Source organism: Rhinoderma darwinii, chromosome 3 (genome assembly GCF_050947455.1).
Source record: "Rhinoderma darwinii isolate aRhiDar2 chromosome 3, aRhiDar2.hap1, whole genome shotgun sequence".
NCBI classification, from domain to species: domain Eukaryota; kingdom Metazoa; phylum Chordata; class Amphibia; order Anura; family Rhinodermatidae; genus Rhinoderma; species Rhinoderma darwinii.
This window is the reverse complement of record NC_134689.1, coordinates 247,111,334-247,128,207: the sequence shown is the minus strand read 5'-3', so window position 1 is coordinate 247,128,207 and position 16,874 is coordinate 247,111,334. Positions and strand designations below refer to the sequence as shown.

Here is a 16,874-nt window from a genome sequence, read left to right as displayed (position 1 = left end):
ATTGTGGATCCCTATGGTGCTGTATGTCTGGGTTCAGTAGAACCGTGGGGGTGTTACATTAGGAATTTGGACAGGTAAACACAGGTACAATACAGATTTACACACTTCTGTTAAACGCTGCATTGTTGACAAATTGAAAAAAATAATATTTGAAACCTTGGTATTTTTTGTTACTTATTAGTAGAAACAGAAGAAAACCTAATTCTCTCCAGCCTTAAAAAAAATGGCAGCTCACAGGGAACAATAGACTGAACAACAACAACAACAATAGATTAACATAAACCTTCCTGTTTAGTGGGTTGCCCTTACTTATAATGGCCGCTCAGCTTCTTCCGCTTAGTAGCGGAAGTTCTACGTGTTGACGCCTCCCAAAGATTACTTCCGGTGTCGATGTACCTCCGGTCGGTGCCGGTGAAACTTAAGAGTGCGAAATGTTGTCTATGGACTTTTTGGATGATGTGCGGCGAATGAACAAAAGACAGGTAAGGAGCGCCACCGATTCTGTACATGCGACACGATGCAGCCGACCGGAGAGCTGAACGAGGCTGATGTTCGCGCTTACTGAGAGTTGACCCGAGTATGGCAGAATGAGAGTGACGTGCTCGAGTAACGTAAAGCAATAAGAACTCCTCAACCCGGCACAGGCAGCACTGACTGCTGTAGTTCAAGAACCGACCAGCTCTGCTACATCACCGATCGTAAATGCTCTGCCACCTGTACTGTATGAAATGCTGGGGAGGCTCCTGATAACTCGCTCCTTGGCTGAGTATTGCACTTTATTATATCAGTTTGCTTCAAACCTTGAATAAGCAAAATCATCATCTTGGAATATGTGTAGTATTGGGCTCTGTTCACACTAGTAGCAGGGTGTCTGTTTTTAGAAAGCACTTTTAGAGTCAATGGCTTTTGTCAGGCTCTGTCACCCGGCAGTGCTAACCTAATGTCCTGTCGGTTTATGGACACCTTGCACCTCTGGCAGCTGGGACAATATTCACTCTTGAAATGTACAAAAAACTGATTTCTAAAATGAAAAATCTTTACTAAGCCCTGATACTCGTGTGTATTCTGAAAATAGACACCCGGCACAACGTCTGAATGCCGCTTAGCACTTTATACACGCTGGCACCTTCTTGCAATTTTGTGTCGAAATTGAATTTCTTTGTAAAAATTCATGTGTGGTTAAAAGTGTGACCCGAGCTGAAAATTAGACACAACCGCTCCTAAAATAAAAGTTCACAATGTGCAGAGTTCATACATGTCACTTATGTCTATATGAAAATATCTACCCCAAATCACCCGAACTCAAGAGATCACGTCTGGTTTTAATGAATATCATGATTAATTTAACATGTAACCTCGATTTAAGATGAATTTAGATATAGGTGTGAATCTGATCGGTGGGGGTCCGACTGCTGAGACAACCACCGATCCTGAGAACGGGCATACCTGGTTGTCTCTGCGCCCTATATGAAGGGAGCGGTACTGTGCATGCTCGGCCACCGTTTATTTCACTTTCTACGTGGCAGCCAGAGAGCGCGTCTTGGCTGAGCAGCCACATGGAGCATTTACGTGGCTTTTGCAACCATGAAGAACCAAAAGATCTTATGTAATCTAGTCTGAACTGGCGTTGGGAATCTTTGGGTGTGTCCAGACCTGGTGGATTTGCGGTCCAGACTCCGCGTTGCAAATCTGCAGGAATTTACAGTACAATGCAAGTGGATGGGGTTTTGAAACCCCCATCCACATGTAGTAGAAGAATTCCACCCTGACGGCAGAGCATGCTGTGGAATTTCAGCGTGTTCATTCTTGTGAAGAGAAGCAGTGGATTTTCACAACAGATTTCCCCCTTTTCAATACATAGGGTACAACCTGTGGCAAACTTACTGCTAAATCCACTACAAAATCTGAATGTCACATGCAGGTTAACTCACATATTAACGTTACTGAAGTGTCCTGACAGTGAATAGACGTCACTACCAGCCAGGCGCGAGGTGTGATGAATTTTGAATGTGCCTCACATAAATAGTAATTAACCCCATCATGTTTCTCAGTCATAATGGGTTAATTACTATTACTGTGAGGCACATGGAGGTTAAATTCATCACACCTTGTGCCCCACAATAAGTGATAGAAAGCAGTTTTTTGTTTTTTTTATAGCATACACATCATAAATGACGCAAAAAAATTGTTGTGCAGGTTATTACGGCCGCGCCAATACTGAATGTGTGTATTTTATGTATTGAGACTTATTTTAATGTTTAAAAAAAAATACACCTTTTTTGCAATAATGTTTTTACTTTGTTTTTACTTTTATTTTTAAACTTTAATATACTGGCATATATCAGATATTACAGTACATTAGCCTGTGTACGGATAGTACACAAGTATGTCCTAACAACCGCCTAAGTATGCCCTAACAGGAAATATGGTAAGACAGCCCTGGGGTCCTTCAATAGACCCTGGGCTGTCTGCCCATATATGGTATGTCCCTCAATCGCGCCTCAGGAATTCCCTGTAACAAGATCCAAGAGGCACCCCCTTCTCATTTTCCCCTGAATGCTGCAGTCCGCTTTGATCGCAGCATTCAGGGGAATAGCGGTGGAGATAAGAGGTTTCTCTGATCTCCACCGTTATAGAGTGGGGCTGCGGCTGTGTAATGCAGTCAATGCCCCGCTCCTGACATGAAGTGCGTGCGCGCGGTCAGCATGAGGTGATGCGGCCCGCGCTGCACTAATGAGCTAAGTATCGAAATACATGAAATAACGGTATCAAACCGTTTGGGGATGCATAGTATCGTGCATCCCTAGTCAGGACACTTCAGTAATGTTAATATGTGTGTGACTGCACATAGTGATCTAGCTAGATCACTATGTGCTATGTAAATGAATGGAGAGAAGTATATGAGGCTGATTGGTCACTGATTGGTCAGCGTCATACACTTCTCTCCACAACGCCCACATGGTCAAAAAGTAAAACGCCCAGTATTGAGAAACTCATTAGCATAAATCTAATATAGGTCATAACTCAGTCAAAAATGATCGGTTTCTAAATAAAAAACACTGCTGTAATCTACATTACAGTGCCTATCACATCGTGTACAAGATGGGGCACTTATAATGTGGTGACAGAGCCTCCTTCCGATCACGGTCATTTTGCAGGTCATGTGACTTACGTTATTCTGACTGGTAAAATCATCTGACTACTCTATTCTGCAAAGTACAGCAAAAGAAACGTGACAGAATAAAGGTAAACGGCAACCGAAACTCCTATGGTTATTTCTGAAATGTTGTCCTGTTACATACCAAGTACAGTATTACACTATGGAATAATAAACTGATATATGTACTGGTTTAAAACCCCCGGTGTATGTAGGCATAAAATACGTGCTGCCTTTGCCCCCTCCTATTAATGTGGAGACGCCCATAACCAGCGCCCCCAAAAACTGCAAAGGTTTCTGTCCGCTTTGAATTCAGTCTCTTTTTCGTGTGCGTCTTTTTACGCGCCATTTTTAGAAAATGAGGCTTAAAAAAACGCCCCGTCGGAATAGAATGCCATATTTCCCATTGAAATTATTGGTCAGATGTTTGTAGGAATTCTGCTTCCGTTTTTCGAGGAGTAAATACCCCGAAATACGCCTGAAAACACTGCGTGTGCACATACCATTGTGGTCAATAAGCAGTGTCCAATGGAGCACAGTGTGTCCGGGTCCGGCCCAATGCCTACTATCTGCGTCATTGACGGAAGCACCAATGGGCAGCTAGACCACAAGAGGAACTTCCGCCAGTTCACTGACCCCTTCTGGTAGGATCCCAGAATGGGCGCTGAACACATGTGCACACTTGCTGTTTTTCAGAACTATCTATTTAGGCACTAATATTAATCAAGAAGTAGGGGAATTATCCCATATACCACTGTAAATACAGCAATACTAGAGTCCCTATATATATATATATATATATATATATATATAGTGCACGATAAAGAAAAAACAAAGCATGTGTGGCAATCTCAGGCAGGAGGTGGTATCCGTGACAATTAAACATGCTGCCAAGGAGACCGCATCACACCAACAGAGCTCATCAAACGTAAAAATAAAATATGAAACCATGTACTGGAGGATAGTGGCAAAAGTATAAAAAAAAAAAAAAGAATATCCGTTGCCAAAAATGGATAAGTCAATTCTCGAAGATGTGTACCGTAGGTGAGGACTGCGCCCAGGAGGTAATCGCCCTTGTGCAACACCACCGATAACCTCCCGCCCGCAGCCCCCACTAGTACGCATCAAAAATATAAATGTGGTGGCCATTGCCCAGGGGAAGATAGGGGCAGTATAAGGGAGACGCCAGAGTAGATCTACGCTTAAGGCTGGGTTGACACGACCGATTTTCAAACGTAAACGAGGCGTATTATGCCTCGTTTTACGTCTGAAAATAGGGCTACAATACGTCGGCAAACATCTGCCCATTCATTTGAATGGGTTTGCCGACGTACTGTGCAGACGACCTGTCATTTACGCGTCGTCGTTTGACAGCTGTCAAACGACGACGAGTAAAAATACAGCCTCGTCAAAAGAAGTGCAGGACACGTATATACATTATATGCAGGACACTTCTTTCAGACGTAATTTGAGCCGTTCTTCATTGAACTCAATGAAGAGCAGCTAAAATTTACGGCTGTCAGAGAAGCCTCGCAAAATGCGAGGAGGAGGAATTACGGCTGAGACGAGGCAGCTGTTTTCTCCTGAAAACAGTCTGTCATTTCAGCCGTAAAAGCCTCTCATCGTGTGCACATACCCTAAGACTGAATTTGTTTCGGGCTGCGCTGCGAGCTCAGTACCCAAATTAATATAAGGGCACAAGAAGCGGTTACTTAGCCTCTTACACACTTATTTTAATGCTCAAACTGAGCCGCCAGCGCAGTACTTTTGGCGCTCCAGATGACAGCCAGGCGCACATTGAGCGATTAAGCATCAGCTCTAATGTGCATCTAGACGCGGTTCACTGTGGATGCTCAGCAGCCCCGCCCTGGTGGCGAAGTATGAGCATATGAATAAAGAACCCCCCACATGCGCTCCATATAAAAACAGCGTCCACATCCCTCCTGCCCCTGTTCAGCGACCTGATGTAGGTTAGTATCATATCTGTCCATCCTAGATCTTTCTTTTATATCTATTTATATATACACACACACACACACACACACACACACCAACCAACGTTTCACCATACGATGAATAACCTATAGGCCAAATGCACACAATATGTATTACGTGCAGATTTTCCGCTCCTATTTTCCTGTGGCAGATCCGCAGCGTAATACAGTACCAGCAAAGTAAATGAGCTCTCAAGATATCTTATCTACACGTTGCCTTTATTTTCTGCACGTAAATTGACCCGCAGTGCGTATTTTAAACTCTGCAGCCTGTCCATTTATCTTGCGTTTCCGCTTTAAAGTTGTATCTGACTATTTATTAAAAAAAATGCACCAAAATCTGCAGCATAAAAAGCACCTATTTCCGCATCATAATGTAAAAACTCACTATTAGGTGTGGATTTTACCTGCGTCACTACCTGCGTTTACCTGCAGTTTTGATGCAGATTTTCTGCACCAAATTACACAACATGTTCATGTAGCCTAAGGCCGGGTTCACACGGATGGGTACGCTGTGTAAAAACCATGAAGCGTAGCCGACCTGGAACCCGCAGGACATTCCGTCCGAAAACCGCACCACATTGGGTGACACGCTGGTAGATTTCCGTCCTGTAAAATACTTCAGCTTGTACGTGAGATTTCCTAGAATCTCATTGACTATGCTGGTACTGTATTACGCGGCGGATTTGCAAAACCACATGTAATACGCATGGTGTGCATTGAGCCTTAAGGCCCGACTACGTGTTCCAAATATCCTTCTAATTTGCACGCTTTCTGTTGATCATAAGTTGCCCAGAAAAAAATGATGGTTTACTATTGGTTGTTTATACATGAGAATCTTCGTTCTTGTTTATGAAGTTGTGATGTGTAAATGCAGCAGTCTTCGATGTGTGCCATGGTATAATGTGTGTTTACAGTCAGCTGTTAAGATTTACAAAGCATTATTCTAATTCTGGATCCTGCCACTCAGATGATCAGTAACTAATAGGATGTTTTGTGTTTTATAGCTATATTACCAAGTGTTAAACTTTGGCATGATCGTGTCCTCTGCACTGATGATATGGAAAGGTCTGATGGTGATAACTGGTAGCGAAAGTCCAATAGTTGTTGTCCTAAGGTATGTAAATCTTGTCCCATCCACTTCTAACCCCACCACTGCTTTCAATGTATTATTATTACTATAGGCCATAGGGCCGGCAACCTTTTTTACAATACGAGTAAAAAAATTAAAAGATGAAGTACTCCATGTGCCATGCAATGCATAAATCCTCTAACAGAAGCTGATCCTGCACCATCGCCAGCGGGTGTCAGCTGTATATTATAGCTGGCACCCTGCTGCATGGCCAGGACCAGAGACAGCCTATGATCCGGGAGATTAACCCCTTAAATGCAGCGCTCAAAAGCGAGCACTGCATCTATGGGGTTTACCAGTCCGGAACCCAGCGATGTAATCACGAGTTTCCGATAGCTGCTTTGGCAGACCGGAGGCCTAACAATGGACTCCTGTCTGCAAATTACGGAAGCCTTTGAGGTCGCGCTCTAGGTTCTAAAAGGCTTCCGTCCCCAGAAACTAGATGGCGCAGGCTTCCGAAACTGAGCCTGTGACATCATAATGTTGAATAAAAGTGTAAGGCTATGTTCACACGGGGTCTTTTGCCGAGTTTATTGACGCGGAAACCGCGTCGCAAAACTCGGCAGAAACGGCCCGAGAACGCCTCCCATTGATTTCAATGGGAGGCGTCGGCGTCTTTTTCCCGCGAGCAGTAAAACTGCCTCGCGGGAAAAAGAAGCGACATGCCCTATCTTCGGGCGCTTCCGCGTCCGACCTCCCATTGACTTCAATGGGAGGCAGGAGAAAGCGTGTTTTATGCCCGCGGCGCTCAATGGCCGCGGGCGAAAAACGGCGCGATAATTGCTATTCACACGGAGTGTTTTGGGGGAGGAATATCTGCCTCAAAATTCCGTTTGGAACTTTGAGGCAGATATTCCTCCCCCAAAATACTCCGTGTGAACATAGCCTAATACTAAAAGTTTCAAGTTAAAAAATAAAATAAACACTGTCACTTTTTCTATAATAAGTTTTTAATTCTAGGAAAAAAATTGAAACCCTCAAAAAAAAAGTACGCATATTTGGTATCACTGCGTCCGTAGCATTCCAAACTGTAAAGCTATAATCTTTTTTTTTTTTTTTTTTTTTCTTTCCCCCGCACTGTAAACTCCACAAAAAAAAATTAAAAACAATGCCAGAATCGCTGTTTTTTTCATCACCACCCCTCGCAAAACATAGAATAAAAAGTGGTCAAAAAGTCGCATGAACCCCAAAATAGTACCAACTGTGGATTATTATATATTTACCCCATTATTATACCCTCTTATACCCTGATGTACTCCGCACAGATTACACATACCCCCAAATTATAAACTGAAATACCAGCAAAACCCCAAATAGAACTATTACCAAGCAAAATCTGCGCTCCAAAAGCCAAACCGCGTTCCCTCCCTTCTGAGCCCCACAGCGTGCCCACACAGCAGTTTACGTCCACATATATGGCATCGCCATACACTGAAGAACCCGCTTAAGATTTTATGAGGCATTTGTCTTCAGTGGCAGAAAACTGGGCACAACATATTGTGCACTAAAATGGGATATCGGTGGAAAATTGCAATTTTTACTTTGCACCATCCGCTTACCCATTCATTTCTAATGAAAAAACACGTAGTGTCAAAATGCTCGCTACACCCCTTAATATGCCCTACGGGGTGTCGTTTCCAAGATAGGGGGCACTACTTGGGGGTTTGTTTTACTATTTACCTCAGCTCTCCAATTGTGGGCCAATGCTGTGAAAATTGCCAAAATAGGCATCAAATCCGCATGTTTCTCTTCAATTCTGAGCCCTGTCATTTGTCCAGGCAAATGATGAATGCCTTGAGGGGTGTCGTTTCTAAAATTAGGTCACTTCCTCGGGCTTCCACTGTACTCTGGTACCTCAGGGTCTCACAAATGCGACATGGCGCCCAAAAATCAAATCCGCAAGGTCTGCATGACTTTTTGAGCCCTACCGTGTGTCCCCACAGCAGTTTGACCACGTATGGGGTATTGCCATAATCGGGAGAAATTGTTTTACAAATGGTGCTTTTTCCCCTTTATCACTTGTGGAAAATAAAAAATTCAACATTTTAGTGTAAAAAATGTTGATATTTGTTTTCACATCCGAATCCCACTAAATTCAGCAAAAAACCTGTGGGGTCTAAATTATCACTATACCCCTCAATAAATTCCTTGAGGGCTTTAGTTTCCCAAATGGGGTCACTTTTGTGGTGTTTCCACAGTTTTTGTCTCTCAGGGGCTTTGCAAATGGACAAGACACCTAAAAACCATTCCAGCAAAACTTGAGCTTCAAAAGCCAAATGGTGCTACTTCAATTCTGAGCTCTGCCGTGGGTCCAAACAGCAATTTATTACCACATATTGTCGTAATCGGGAGAAATTGCTTTTCAAACGTTGGGGTGCACTTTCTACTTTATTCCTTGTAAAAATATCCATGTTTTATCAGAACAAATGTAATTTTTAATTTAACAGCATAATTGGGGTATGTTCACACGGAGTGTTTTCAGGTGCATTTTGGGGCGTTTACAACTCGAAAAACTGAAGCAGAACGCCTCCAAATATCTGCTCACTGATTTCAATGGGAAATACGGTGTTCTGTTCCGACGGGCCGTTTTTTTACGCCTCGGTTTAAAAAAACTGCACGTAAAAAGACGCCCATTAAAAAGTGCATGTTACTTCTTGGGATGTTTTTGGAGCCATTTTTCATTGACTCCATAGAAAAACAGCTCCAAAAACGGAGCGAAAATCGTGAGTTGCTTAAAAAACGTCTGAAAATCAAGAGCGGTTTTCCCTTGAAAAATGCTCCATGTTTCCAGACGTTTTGGATTTTGTGTGTGCACATAACCTGACACTAAATTCTGCTAAAAAAAAAAAACAGTGGGGTCAAAATGCTCACTATACTCAATAAATTCCTTCAGGGGTGTAGTTTCCCAAATGGGGTGGTTTGCACTGATTTGGTCCCGCAGGGGCTTTGCAAAGGTGACATGGTGCCGCAAACCATTCCACCAAAAATTTGAGCTCCAAAAGCCAAATAACGCTCCTTCCCTTCTAAGCCCTGCTGTGGATACAAACAGCAATTTCTGTCCACATATGGGGTATTGCCGTGCTCAGGAGAAATTGCTTTACAAATATTGGGGTGCTTTTTCTCCTTTAGCCCTTGTGGAAATGAGAGAATCTAAGCTAAAACTACATTTTATGGGAAAAACGATTTTAATTTTCACCGCCTACTTTCAATTAATTCTGCAAAAATGTGGGCTCAAAATGCTCACTTTACCCCTAGATAAATTCCATAAGGGGCGTTGTTTCCAAAATGGGGTCAGTTTTGGGGGGTTTCCTCGGTTTTTGTCACTGAGGGGCTTTGCAGATGTGACATGGCACCGAAAACAATTCCAGCAAAATTTGAGCTTCAGAAGCCAAAAGGCGCTTCTTCCCTTCTGAGTCCTGCCGTGTGTCCAAACATAAGTTTATGACCGCATATGGGATATTTCCGTAATCTGGAAAAATTGCTTTACAAATGTTTGGGTGTTTTTTCTCCTTTGTTCCTTGTAAAAATGTAAACATTGCATGTTTTATTTGAAAAAAAAAAATGATTTTTATGGCTTAATTCAAGGAAATTTCCCAAAAAACAAACACAGTGGGCTCAAAATGCTCACTTTACCCCTAGATTAATTCCTTGGGTGTAGTTTCCAAAATGGTGTCTTTGAGGGGTTTTCCTATGTTTTGGCACCACGAGACCTTTTCAAACCTGACATGGTGCCTAAAATATTTTCTAATAGACGATTTTCAGACATCCTTTCTAGGTGCTCCTTTGCTTCTGAGGACGGTATTTCAGTCCATCACACTAGGGCCATGTGGGATATTTCTAAAAACTGCAGAATCTGGGCAATAAATATAGAGTTGCGTTTCTCTGGTAAAACTTTGTGTTACAGGAAAAAATGCATTACAAATGAATTTCTGCAAAAAAAATTATTTGTAGATTTCGCCTCCACGTTCCTTTAATTCCTGTGAAACGCCTGAAGGGCTAAAACACTTTCTGAATGCTGTTTTGAATACTTTGAGGGGTTCAGTTTTCAAAACGGGGTGATTTATGGGGACTTGCTAATATTTAAGGCCCTCATTGCCATTTCAGAACTGAACTGGTACCTGAAAAAATAGCCTTTTGAAATTTTCTTCAAAATGTGAGAAATTGCTGCTTAACCCCTTAAGGACGCAGCCTAGTTTGGGCCTTAAGGCTCAGAGCCCATTTTTCAAATCTGACATATTTCACTTTATGTGGTAATAACGTCGGAATGCTTAAACCTATGCAAGCGATTCTGAGATTGTTTTCTCGTGACACATTGGGCTTCATGTTCGTGGTAAAATTTGGTCGATATATTCAGTCTTTATTTGAGAAAAATTGCAAAATTTAGAGAAAATTTAGAAAAAATAGCATTTTTCAGAATTTAAATGCATCTGCTTGAAAAACAGACGGTTATACCACCCAAAATAGTTACTAGTTCACATTTCCCATATGTCTACTTTAGATTAGCATCGTTTTTAGAACATTATTTTATTTTTCTTGGACGTTACAAGGCTTAGAACATAAACAGCAATTTCTCATATTTTTAAGAAAATTTCAAAAGCCTTTTTTTTAAGGTACCTGTTCAGTTCTGAAGTGGCTTTGAGGGGCCTATGTATTAGAAACCCCCATAAAGCACCCCATTTTAAAAACTAGACCCTTCAAAGTATTCAAAACAGCATTTAGAAAGTTTTTTAACCCTTCAGGAATTTCACAGGAATTAAAGCAAAGTGGAGGTGAAATTTGCAAATTTCGTTTTTATTTCTGAATTTCAATTTTATTCTATTTTTTTTCTGTAACAAAGAAGGTTTTACCAGAGAAACACAACTAAATATGTATTGTCCAGATTCTTCAGTTTTTAGAAATGTCCCACATGTGGCTCTAGTGCGCTCGTGGAATAAAACACAAGCCCCAGAAGCAAAGAAGCACCTAGTGCATTTTGGTGGTGCTTTTTTATTAGCATATATTTTAGGCAGCATGCCAGGTTTGGAGAGGTGTTGAGGTGCCAAAACAGTAGGAATCCCCCAAAACTGACCCCATTTTGGAAACTGCACCCCTCAAGGAATTAATTTATGGTTATTGTTACCATTTTGACCCCGTAGTTTTTTCACAGCGCGTATTTGAATTGGGCTGTGAAATTAAAAGAATGACAATTTTTCCAATAAGATGTCATTTTTGATCAGAATTTCTTATTTTCACAGGGAACAAAATGCCCCATTTTGTTGCCCAATTTGTCCTGAGTGCGGCAATACCCCATTTGTGGTGATAAACTGCCATTTGGGCCCATGGGAGGGCTCAGAAGGAAAGGAGCGCTATGTGTTTGTTGGAGTCCAGATTTTGCTGTATTGGTTTTCGGGTGCCATGTCGCATTTGCAGAGCCTCAGAGGTATCAAAGCAATGGAAACCCACCAAAAGTGACCCCATTTTGGAAACAAAACCCCTCAAGGAATTTATTTATGGGTGTTGTGACCATTTAGACCCCACAGTTTTTTCACAGAACTTATTTGAATTGGGCTGTGAATTTAAAAAGAAAAACTTTTTTCCAATAAGATGTAGTTTTGGCTCAAAATTTCTTATTTTCACAAGGAATAAAATACCGCATTTTGTTGCCCAATTTGTCCTGAGTGTGGCAATACCCTATTTGTGGTGATAAACTGCCGTTTGGGCCCATGGGAGGGCTCAGAAGGAAAGGACCACCATGTGGCCTACTGGGAATTTTCTGGCGCTAAGTCGTGTGTGCAGAAGCCCCTGAGGTATCAGTACAGTTGAAACCCCCGAGAAGTGACCCCGTTTTAAAAACGACACCCCTTAAGGAATTCATCTAGAGGTGTAGTGAGCATTTTGACCCCACAGGTATTGTGTAAAAGATAATGCGCAGCAGATGGTGCAGAGTGAGATTTGCAATTTTCTATATATATGCCATGTCAGTGTCCGATATATTGTGCCCAGCATGTGCCACCGGAGACCTACACCCCATAAACTGTAATGTTGGCTCTCCCGGGTACGGCAATACCCTACATGTGGCTGTTATCAGCTGCCTGGGCATACAGCAGGGCTCAGAGGGGAAAGATGAGGATGGGTAAGCTGTGCGAAGTGGATCAGAGCGAGTAAAACTGGGGTAAATTAAAAATAACGGGATGGATGATAAATTTGAAAACACTCTTTCATACAGAGCTCTGGTTTTTCGGGACACGTGTCACATTGATATATTGTGTCCTTCCTTATCCCCCTCTTATAGCAGACTCTGCACCTCTTTTGACTTTTTCCCTTCTTGCCAGTTTGGGGAACTTCTCCTAAAAAGTGTTGCCCTGGTACGATGCCTGTGGCCCCGCTTCCAGAAGTACTGTAAGGCTTCAGGACTTGATCTGACAAGTCCACCCCTCCCATGTACCTATTGTAGTCCAGGATGCAGTCTAGTTTGGGGGTCCCTGTACTGGTACCTCGTACAGGTACATGGGTACTGGTGTGGCATCTCCCTGGTCTTGTACTTGACACACAATATGTTGCTGCTAGATTGTGCCCTGCTCTCACCCCTTCTGAGTGTTTGCCCAAGCAGAGTCTTAGGGAGGCCTCTCAGATTTCTTCTAGCAGTGGCGCATGCCGCAGGACTTCTGGAAGCGAGGCAGTTGAAGAGTGGGACGCTGGTATAAAAATTATCCAGGTAGAGGTGGTAACCCTGGTCCAGCAGTGGGTGCACCAAATCCCACACAATTTTTGTATTAACTCCCAGTAAGGGGGGGCATTCTGGGGGCTGAGAACTGGTGTCCTTCCCTTCATATATCCTAAATTTGTAGGTATACCCTGATGCACTCTCGTAGCTTATACATCTTCACGCCATACCTTGCCCTCTTACACGGCAGGTACTCGCGGAATTGAAGCCTCCCTTTCAAATGTACCAGGGATTCATCTATAGAAATACACTTCTCGGGGGTGAATGCTGGGAAAACCGGGCACTGAAACGGTCTAATAGGGGTCTCCGTTTATACAAACGGTCAAAACTGGGGTCATCTCGGGGTGGGCACGGCTCATTATCAGTATAATGTAAGAAGCGAAGTATTGCCTCATTTTTATTTTATTTTTTAGTTTCCAGCTCAGTTCTGAAGTTGCTTTGAGGGGCCCATATATTAGACACCCTTATCAAACACCCCATTTCAGAAACTAGACCCCTCAAAGTATTCACAACAGCATTTAAAAAGTTTATTAACCCTTTAGGCGTTTCACAGGAATTTAGAGCAAAGTAGAGGTGACATTTAATTAATTTAATTTATTAGGCACCATGTCCGGTTTGAAGAGGTCTTGTGGTGCTAAAACAGTGGAAACCCCCCAAAAGTGACCCCTTTTTGGAAACTAGACCCCTTGAGGAATCCATTGTAGTTTTCATGGGGTGCATGCGGCTTTTTGATCCGTTTTTATTCTATTTTTAGGTGGCGTGGTGACTAAAAAAACAGCAATTTTACTATTGTTTTTTATTCAATTTTTTTTACAGCGTTCACCGTGCGCTATAAATGACATATTCACTTTATTCTGCGGGGCGATACGATTACGGCGATACCAGATGTTTATAGTTTTTTTTTATGTCTTATGTCGTTTGCACAATAAAATACATTTTGTAAAATATAATTTATTTTTTGTGTTCCCTTATTCTAAGAGCCATAACTGTTTTATTTTTCCATCAGGAAAGCCGTGCGAGGACTTATTTTTTGCGTAACGAACTGTAGTTTCGATCAGTACAATTTTTAGGTACATTCGACTTTTTGATCTCTTTTTATTCCATTTTTTGGGAGGTGAAGTGACCAAAGAATTGTGATTGTGGTACGGTTTATTATTATTTTCTCTTACGGCGTTCACCGCGCGGGATAAATAATGACATCGTTTTGTAGTTCAGGACGTTACGGACGTGGCGATACCAATTATGTATAGTTTATTTGTTTATTTATATATTTTTATTAATAATAAAGAACTGATAAGGGAAAAAGGGGGACTTTTACTTTTATTACTTTTAAATCTTTTATTTTCTTATTTTTACACAACTTTTTTTTACTTTTTCACACTTTTTTTACTTTGTCCCACTAGGGGACATGAGAGCAGGAGGCTCTGATCGCTATTCTAATACACTGCACTACATGCGTAGTGCAGTGTATTAGAGCTGTCAGCTGTTCGCTGACAGCAAGCATAGTGGGTCCTGATTTTGTCGGGACCCACTAGGCTTCCGTCGATGGCGTAGCCAGAGTCCATTGTTAGGATTCTGGTTGCCATAGTAGCCATCACGGCCCGCTATCGTGTAGCAGGCCGGCGATGGCAGCTTAACCCCTAAGAAGCCGCGATCGCTATTGAACGCGGCTTCTAAGGGGTTAATCGGCGGGGACCACCGCGATCGGTCCCTGCACACTAAGCTGTGATAGCCTGCTGTCGGAAACAGCAGGTATCACAGCTCAGACACGCGCCGGGGAAAGATGGCGCCGTGTTTACTCAGGTCAGTAATAGTACTGACCTGAGCGCGAACGTTCTACTTAGCAGGACGTACTATTACTGACCTGAGCGCGAAGGGGTTAAGTTCTAAGCCTTGTAACTTCCTAGAAAAATAAAAGTACGTTCGAAAAAACGATGAAAACATAAAGTAGTAAAACCACACAAAATAGTTACTAGTTAACATTTCCCATATGTCTATCCATCTTACAAGCAGATACATTTAAATTTAGAAAAATGCAAATTTTTGCAAATTTTCTCAAAATTTTGATGTTTTTCACAAATAAATATTGAATTTATCAATCAAATTTTTTCACTAACAAAGTACAATATGTCACAAGAAAACCATCTCAGAATCGCTTGGATAGGTAAAAGCATTCCCGAGTTATTACCACATAAATTGACACGTCAGATTTTAAAAAATAGGCTGTGTCCTGAAGGCCAAGACTGGCTGTCTCTCCAAGGGGTTAAGCTGAACACAGGCTTTAGAATGGTCTGCCGTCCACTTTATCGTGTTTAGCTGAACCCGGGGGGATGCAGACATTTTTCTTTATCACCCATCTTACCATTCAGAGAGGATATATCCTGTTCCCCTTTCTGTTTAAAACTATCTGAAGGAGGCTCCAGATTTAACGGGAAGAATAGCTCTGCGTGCAGTTCTATTCTTCTTGTCAAATCGATGAAACCTGACGGACCACATTGTAAGTCAATGGGGTCTGTCAGCCGGCGGTGGTATTCATCGTATGACCGATCCGGCACTGTTGTGGTTTCCATTGTAAACGGAAACCACAACTCCGATGTGAAGAGGGTGGACTGGGGATGGTGGCTAACTGCAGACGGGACAGGTTTGCTGTTGGGGTACATTCCCACTGGATGGTAATGATGGGTGTCATCACTGCCCAGTGTGAATGAGCCCTTACCTACTAGAGGGAGTGAGGACAGACCATTTGTACTATTGTGGAGGGCTCTGTTCTGACTATTGGAGGGGTAGGTTACAGATTCCATCAAAGGCTGTAACATTAGCCAATAAGAATGTCTCCTCATTTTACTATAAGAATTGCTGCTTTTCTCCATTACATTTGACTGAATTGGCCCTTTGGTTGTAATGAAGACCTATGACAAGAGCTCTCCACTGTCATACATTGTATAAAGGTTTTGGGTGAAATGTCCTGCGCTGTAAGGGCCAGTTACAACAGTTTTTTTTTTATGCGTAAAACGCGCCACAAAACGGGTGAAAATGCCTCCCATTGATTTCAATGGGAGGCGGAGGTGGTTTTTTTTCCGCGAGAAGGAAAAACGGCTTGCGGTAAAAAGGGACATGCCCTATCTTTGGGCGTTTACGCTTCTGACCTCGCATTGACCTCAATGAAAGGCAGAAGAAGCGTATTTCGCTGCAGTTTTTGCCCGCGGTGCTCAATTGCCGCGGGCGTAAAACGCAGCGAAAATCGGCATGCAGGCAGAGCAAAATCTGCCTCAAAATTCCAAACTGAATTTTGAGGCAGATTTTCCTCCTGCAAAAAACGGTGTAAACCCAGCCTTAGATTCAACCCCGGGCCTCCGTTGTGAGCCTTCTTGTACTAGGTGTATTTTGTTCTGACAGGAATGTTTGAACGTATGTCAGTCTTTATTTTTTTTAAACTCGTTTTGTTAATATCTGTTCCAGTTAGGGTATGTTCACACGGCCTATTTTCAGACGTAATTTGGGCGTTTTACGCCTCGAATTACGCCTGAAATGACTTCTCCAATACGTCTGCCCGTTGCTTGCAATGGGTCTTACGATGTTCTGTTCAGACGGTGTAATTTTACGCATCGCTGTCAAAAGACGGCGCGTAAAAAGACGCCCGCGTCAAAAGTGCATGTCACTTCTTGGGACGTAATTGGAGCCGTTTTTCATTGACTCCATTGAAAAACAGCTTCAATTCTGTCCGTCATGGACGCAGCGAAAAAAGCGTGCACTTGCGAAAACGTCTGAAATTCAGGAGCTGTTTTCACCTAGGTGAGACACCCTCTAACTTGTTTTATGCCGTGTTTTTATCCCCTTTCTGCGTTAGAAGCCATACATGTATGTGACAGGCAGGAGTTGTTTCCTGCA

At 42.4% G+C, this 16,874-nt stretch overlaps 1 protein-coding gene across 1 annotated transcript in view; it reads left to right on the top strand.

The window, feature by feature from the left end:
- The first annotated feature begins 349 nt into the window (after positions 1 to 349).
- Positions 350 to 16,874, top strand: part of SEC11A (SEC11 homolog A, signal peptidase complex subunit) — a 30,360-nt gene continuing 13,835 nt past the window's right edge. Inside the window, exons 1-2 of the mRNA XM_075857649.1 lie at positions 350 to 482; positions 6,159 to 6,268. Of these exons, the coding sequence (XP_075713764.1) occupies positions 432 to 482; positions 6,159 to 6,268 (161 nt within the window). The 5' untranslated portion in view covers positions 350 to 431. The remainder of the gene's footprint in view (positions 483 to 6,158; positions 6,269 to 16,874) is intronic.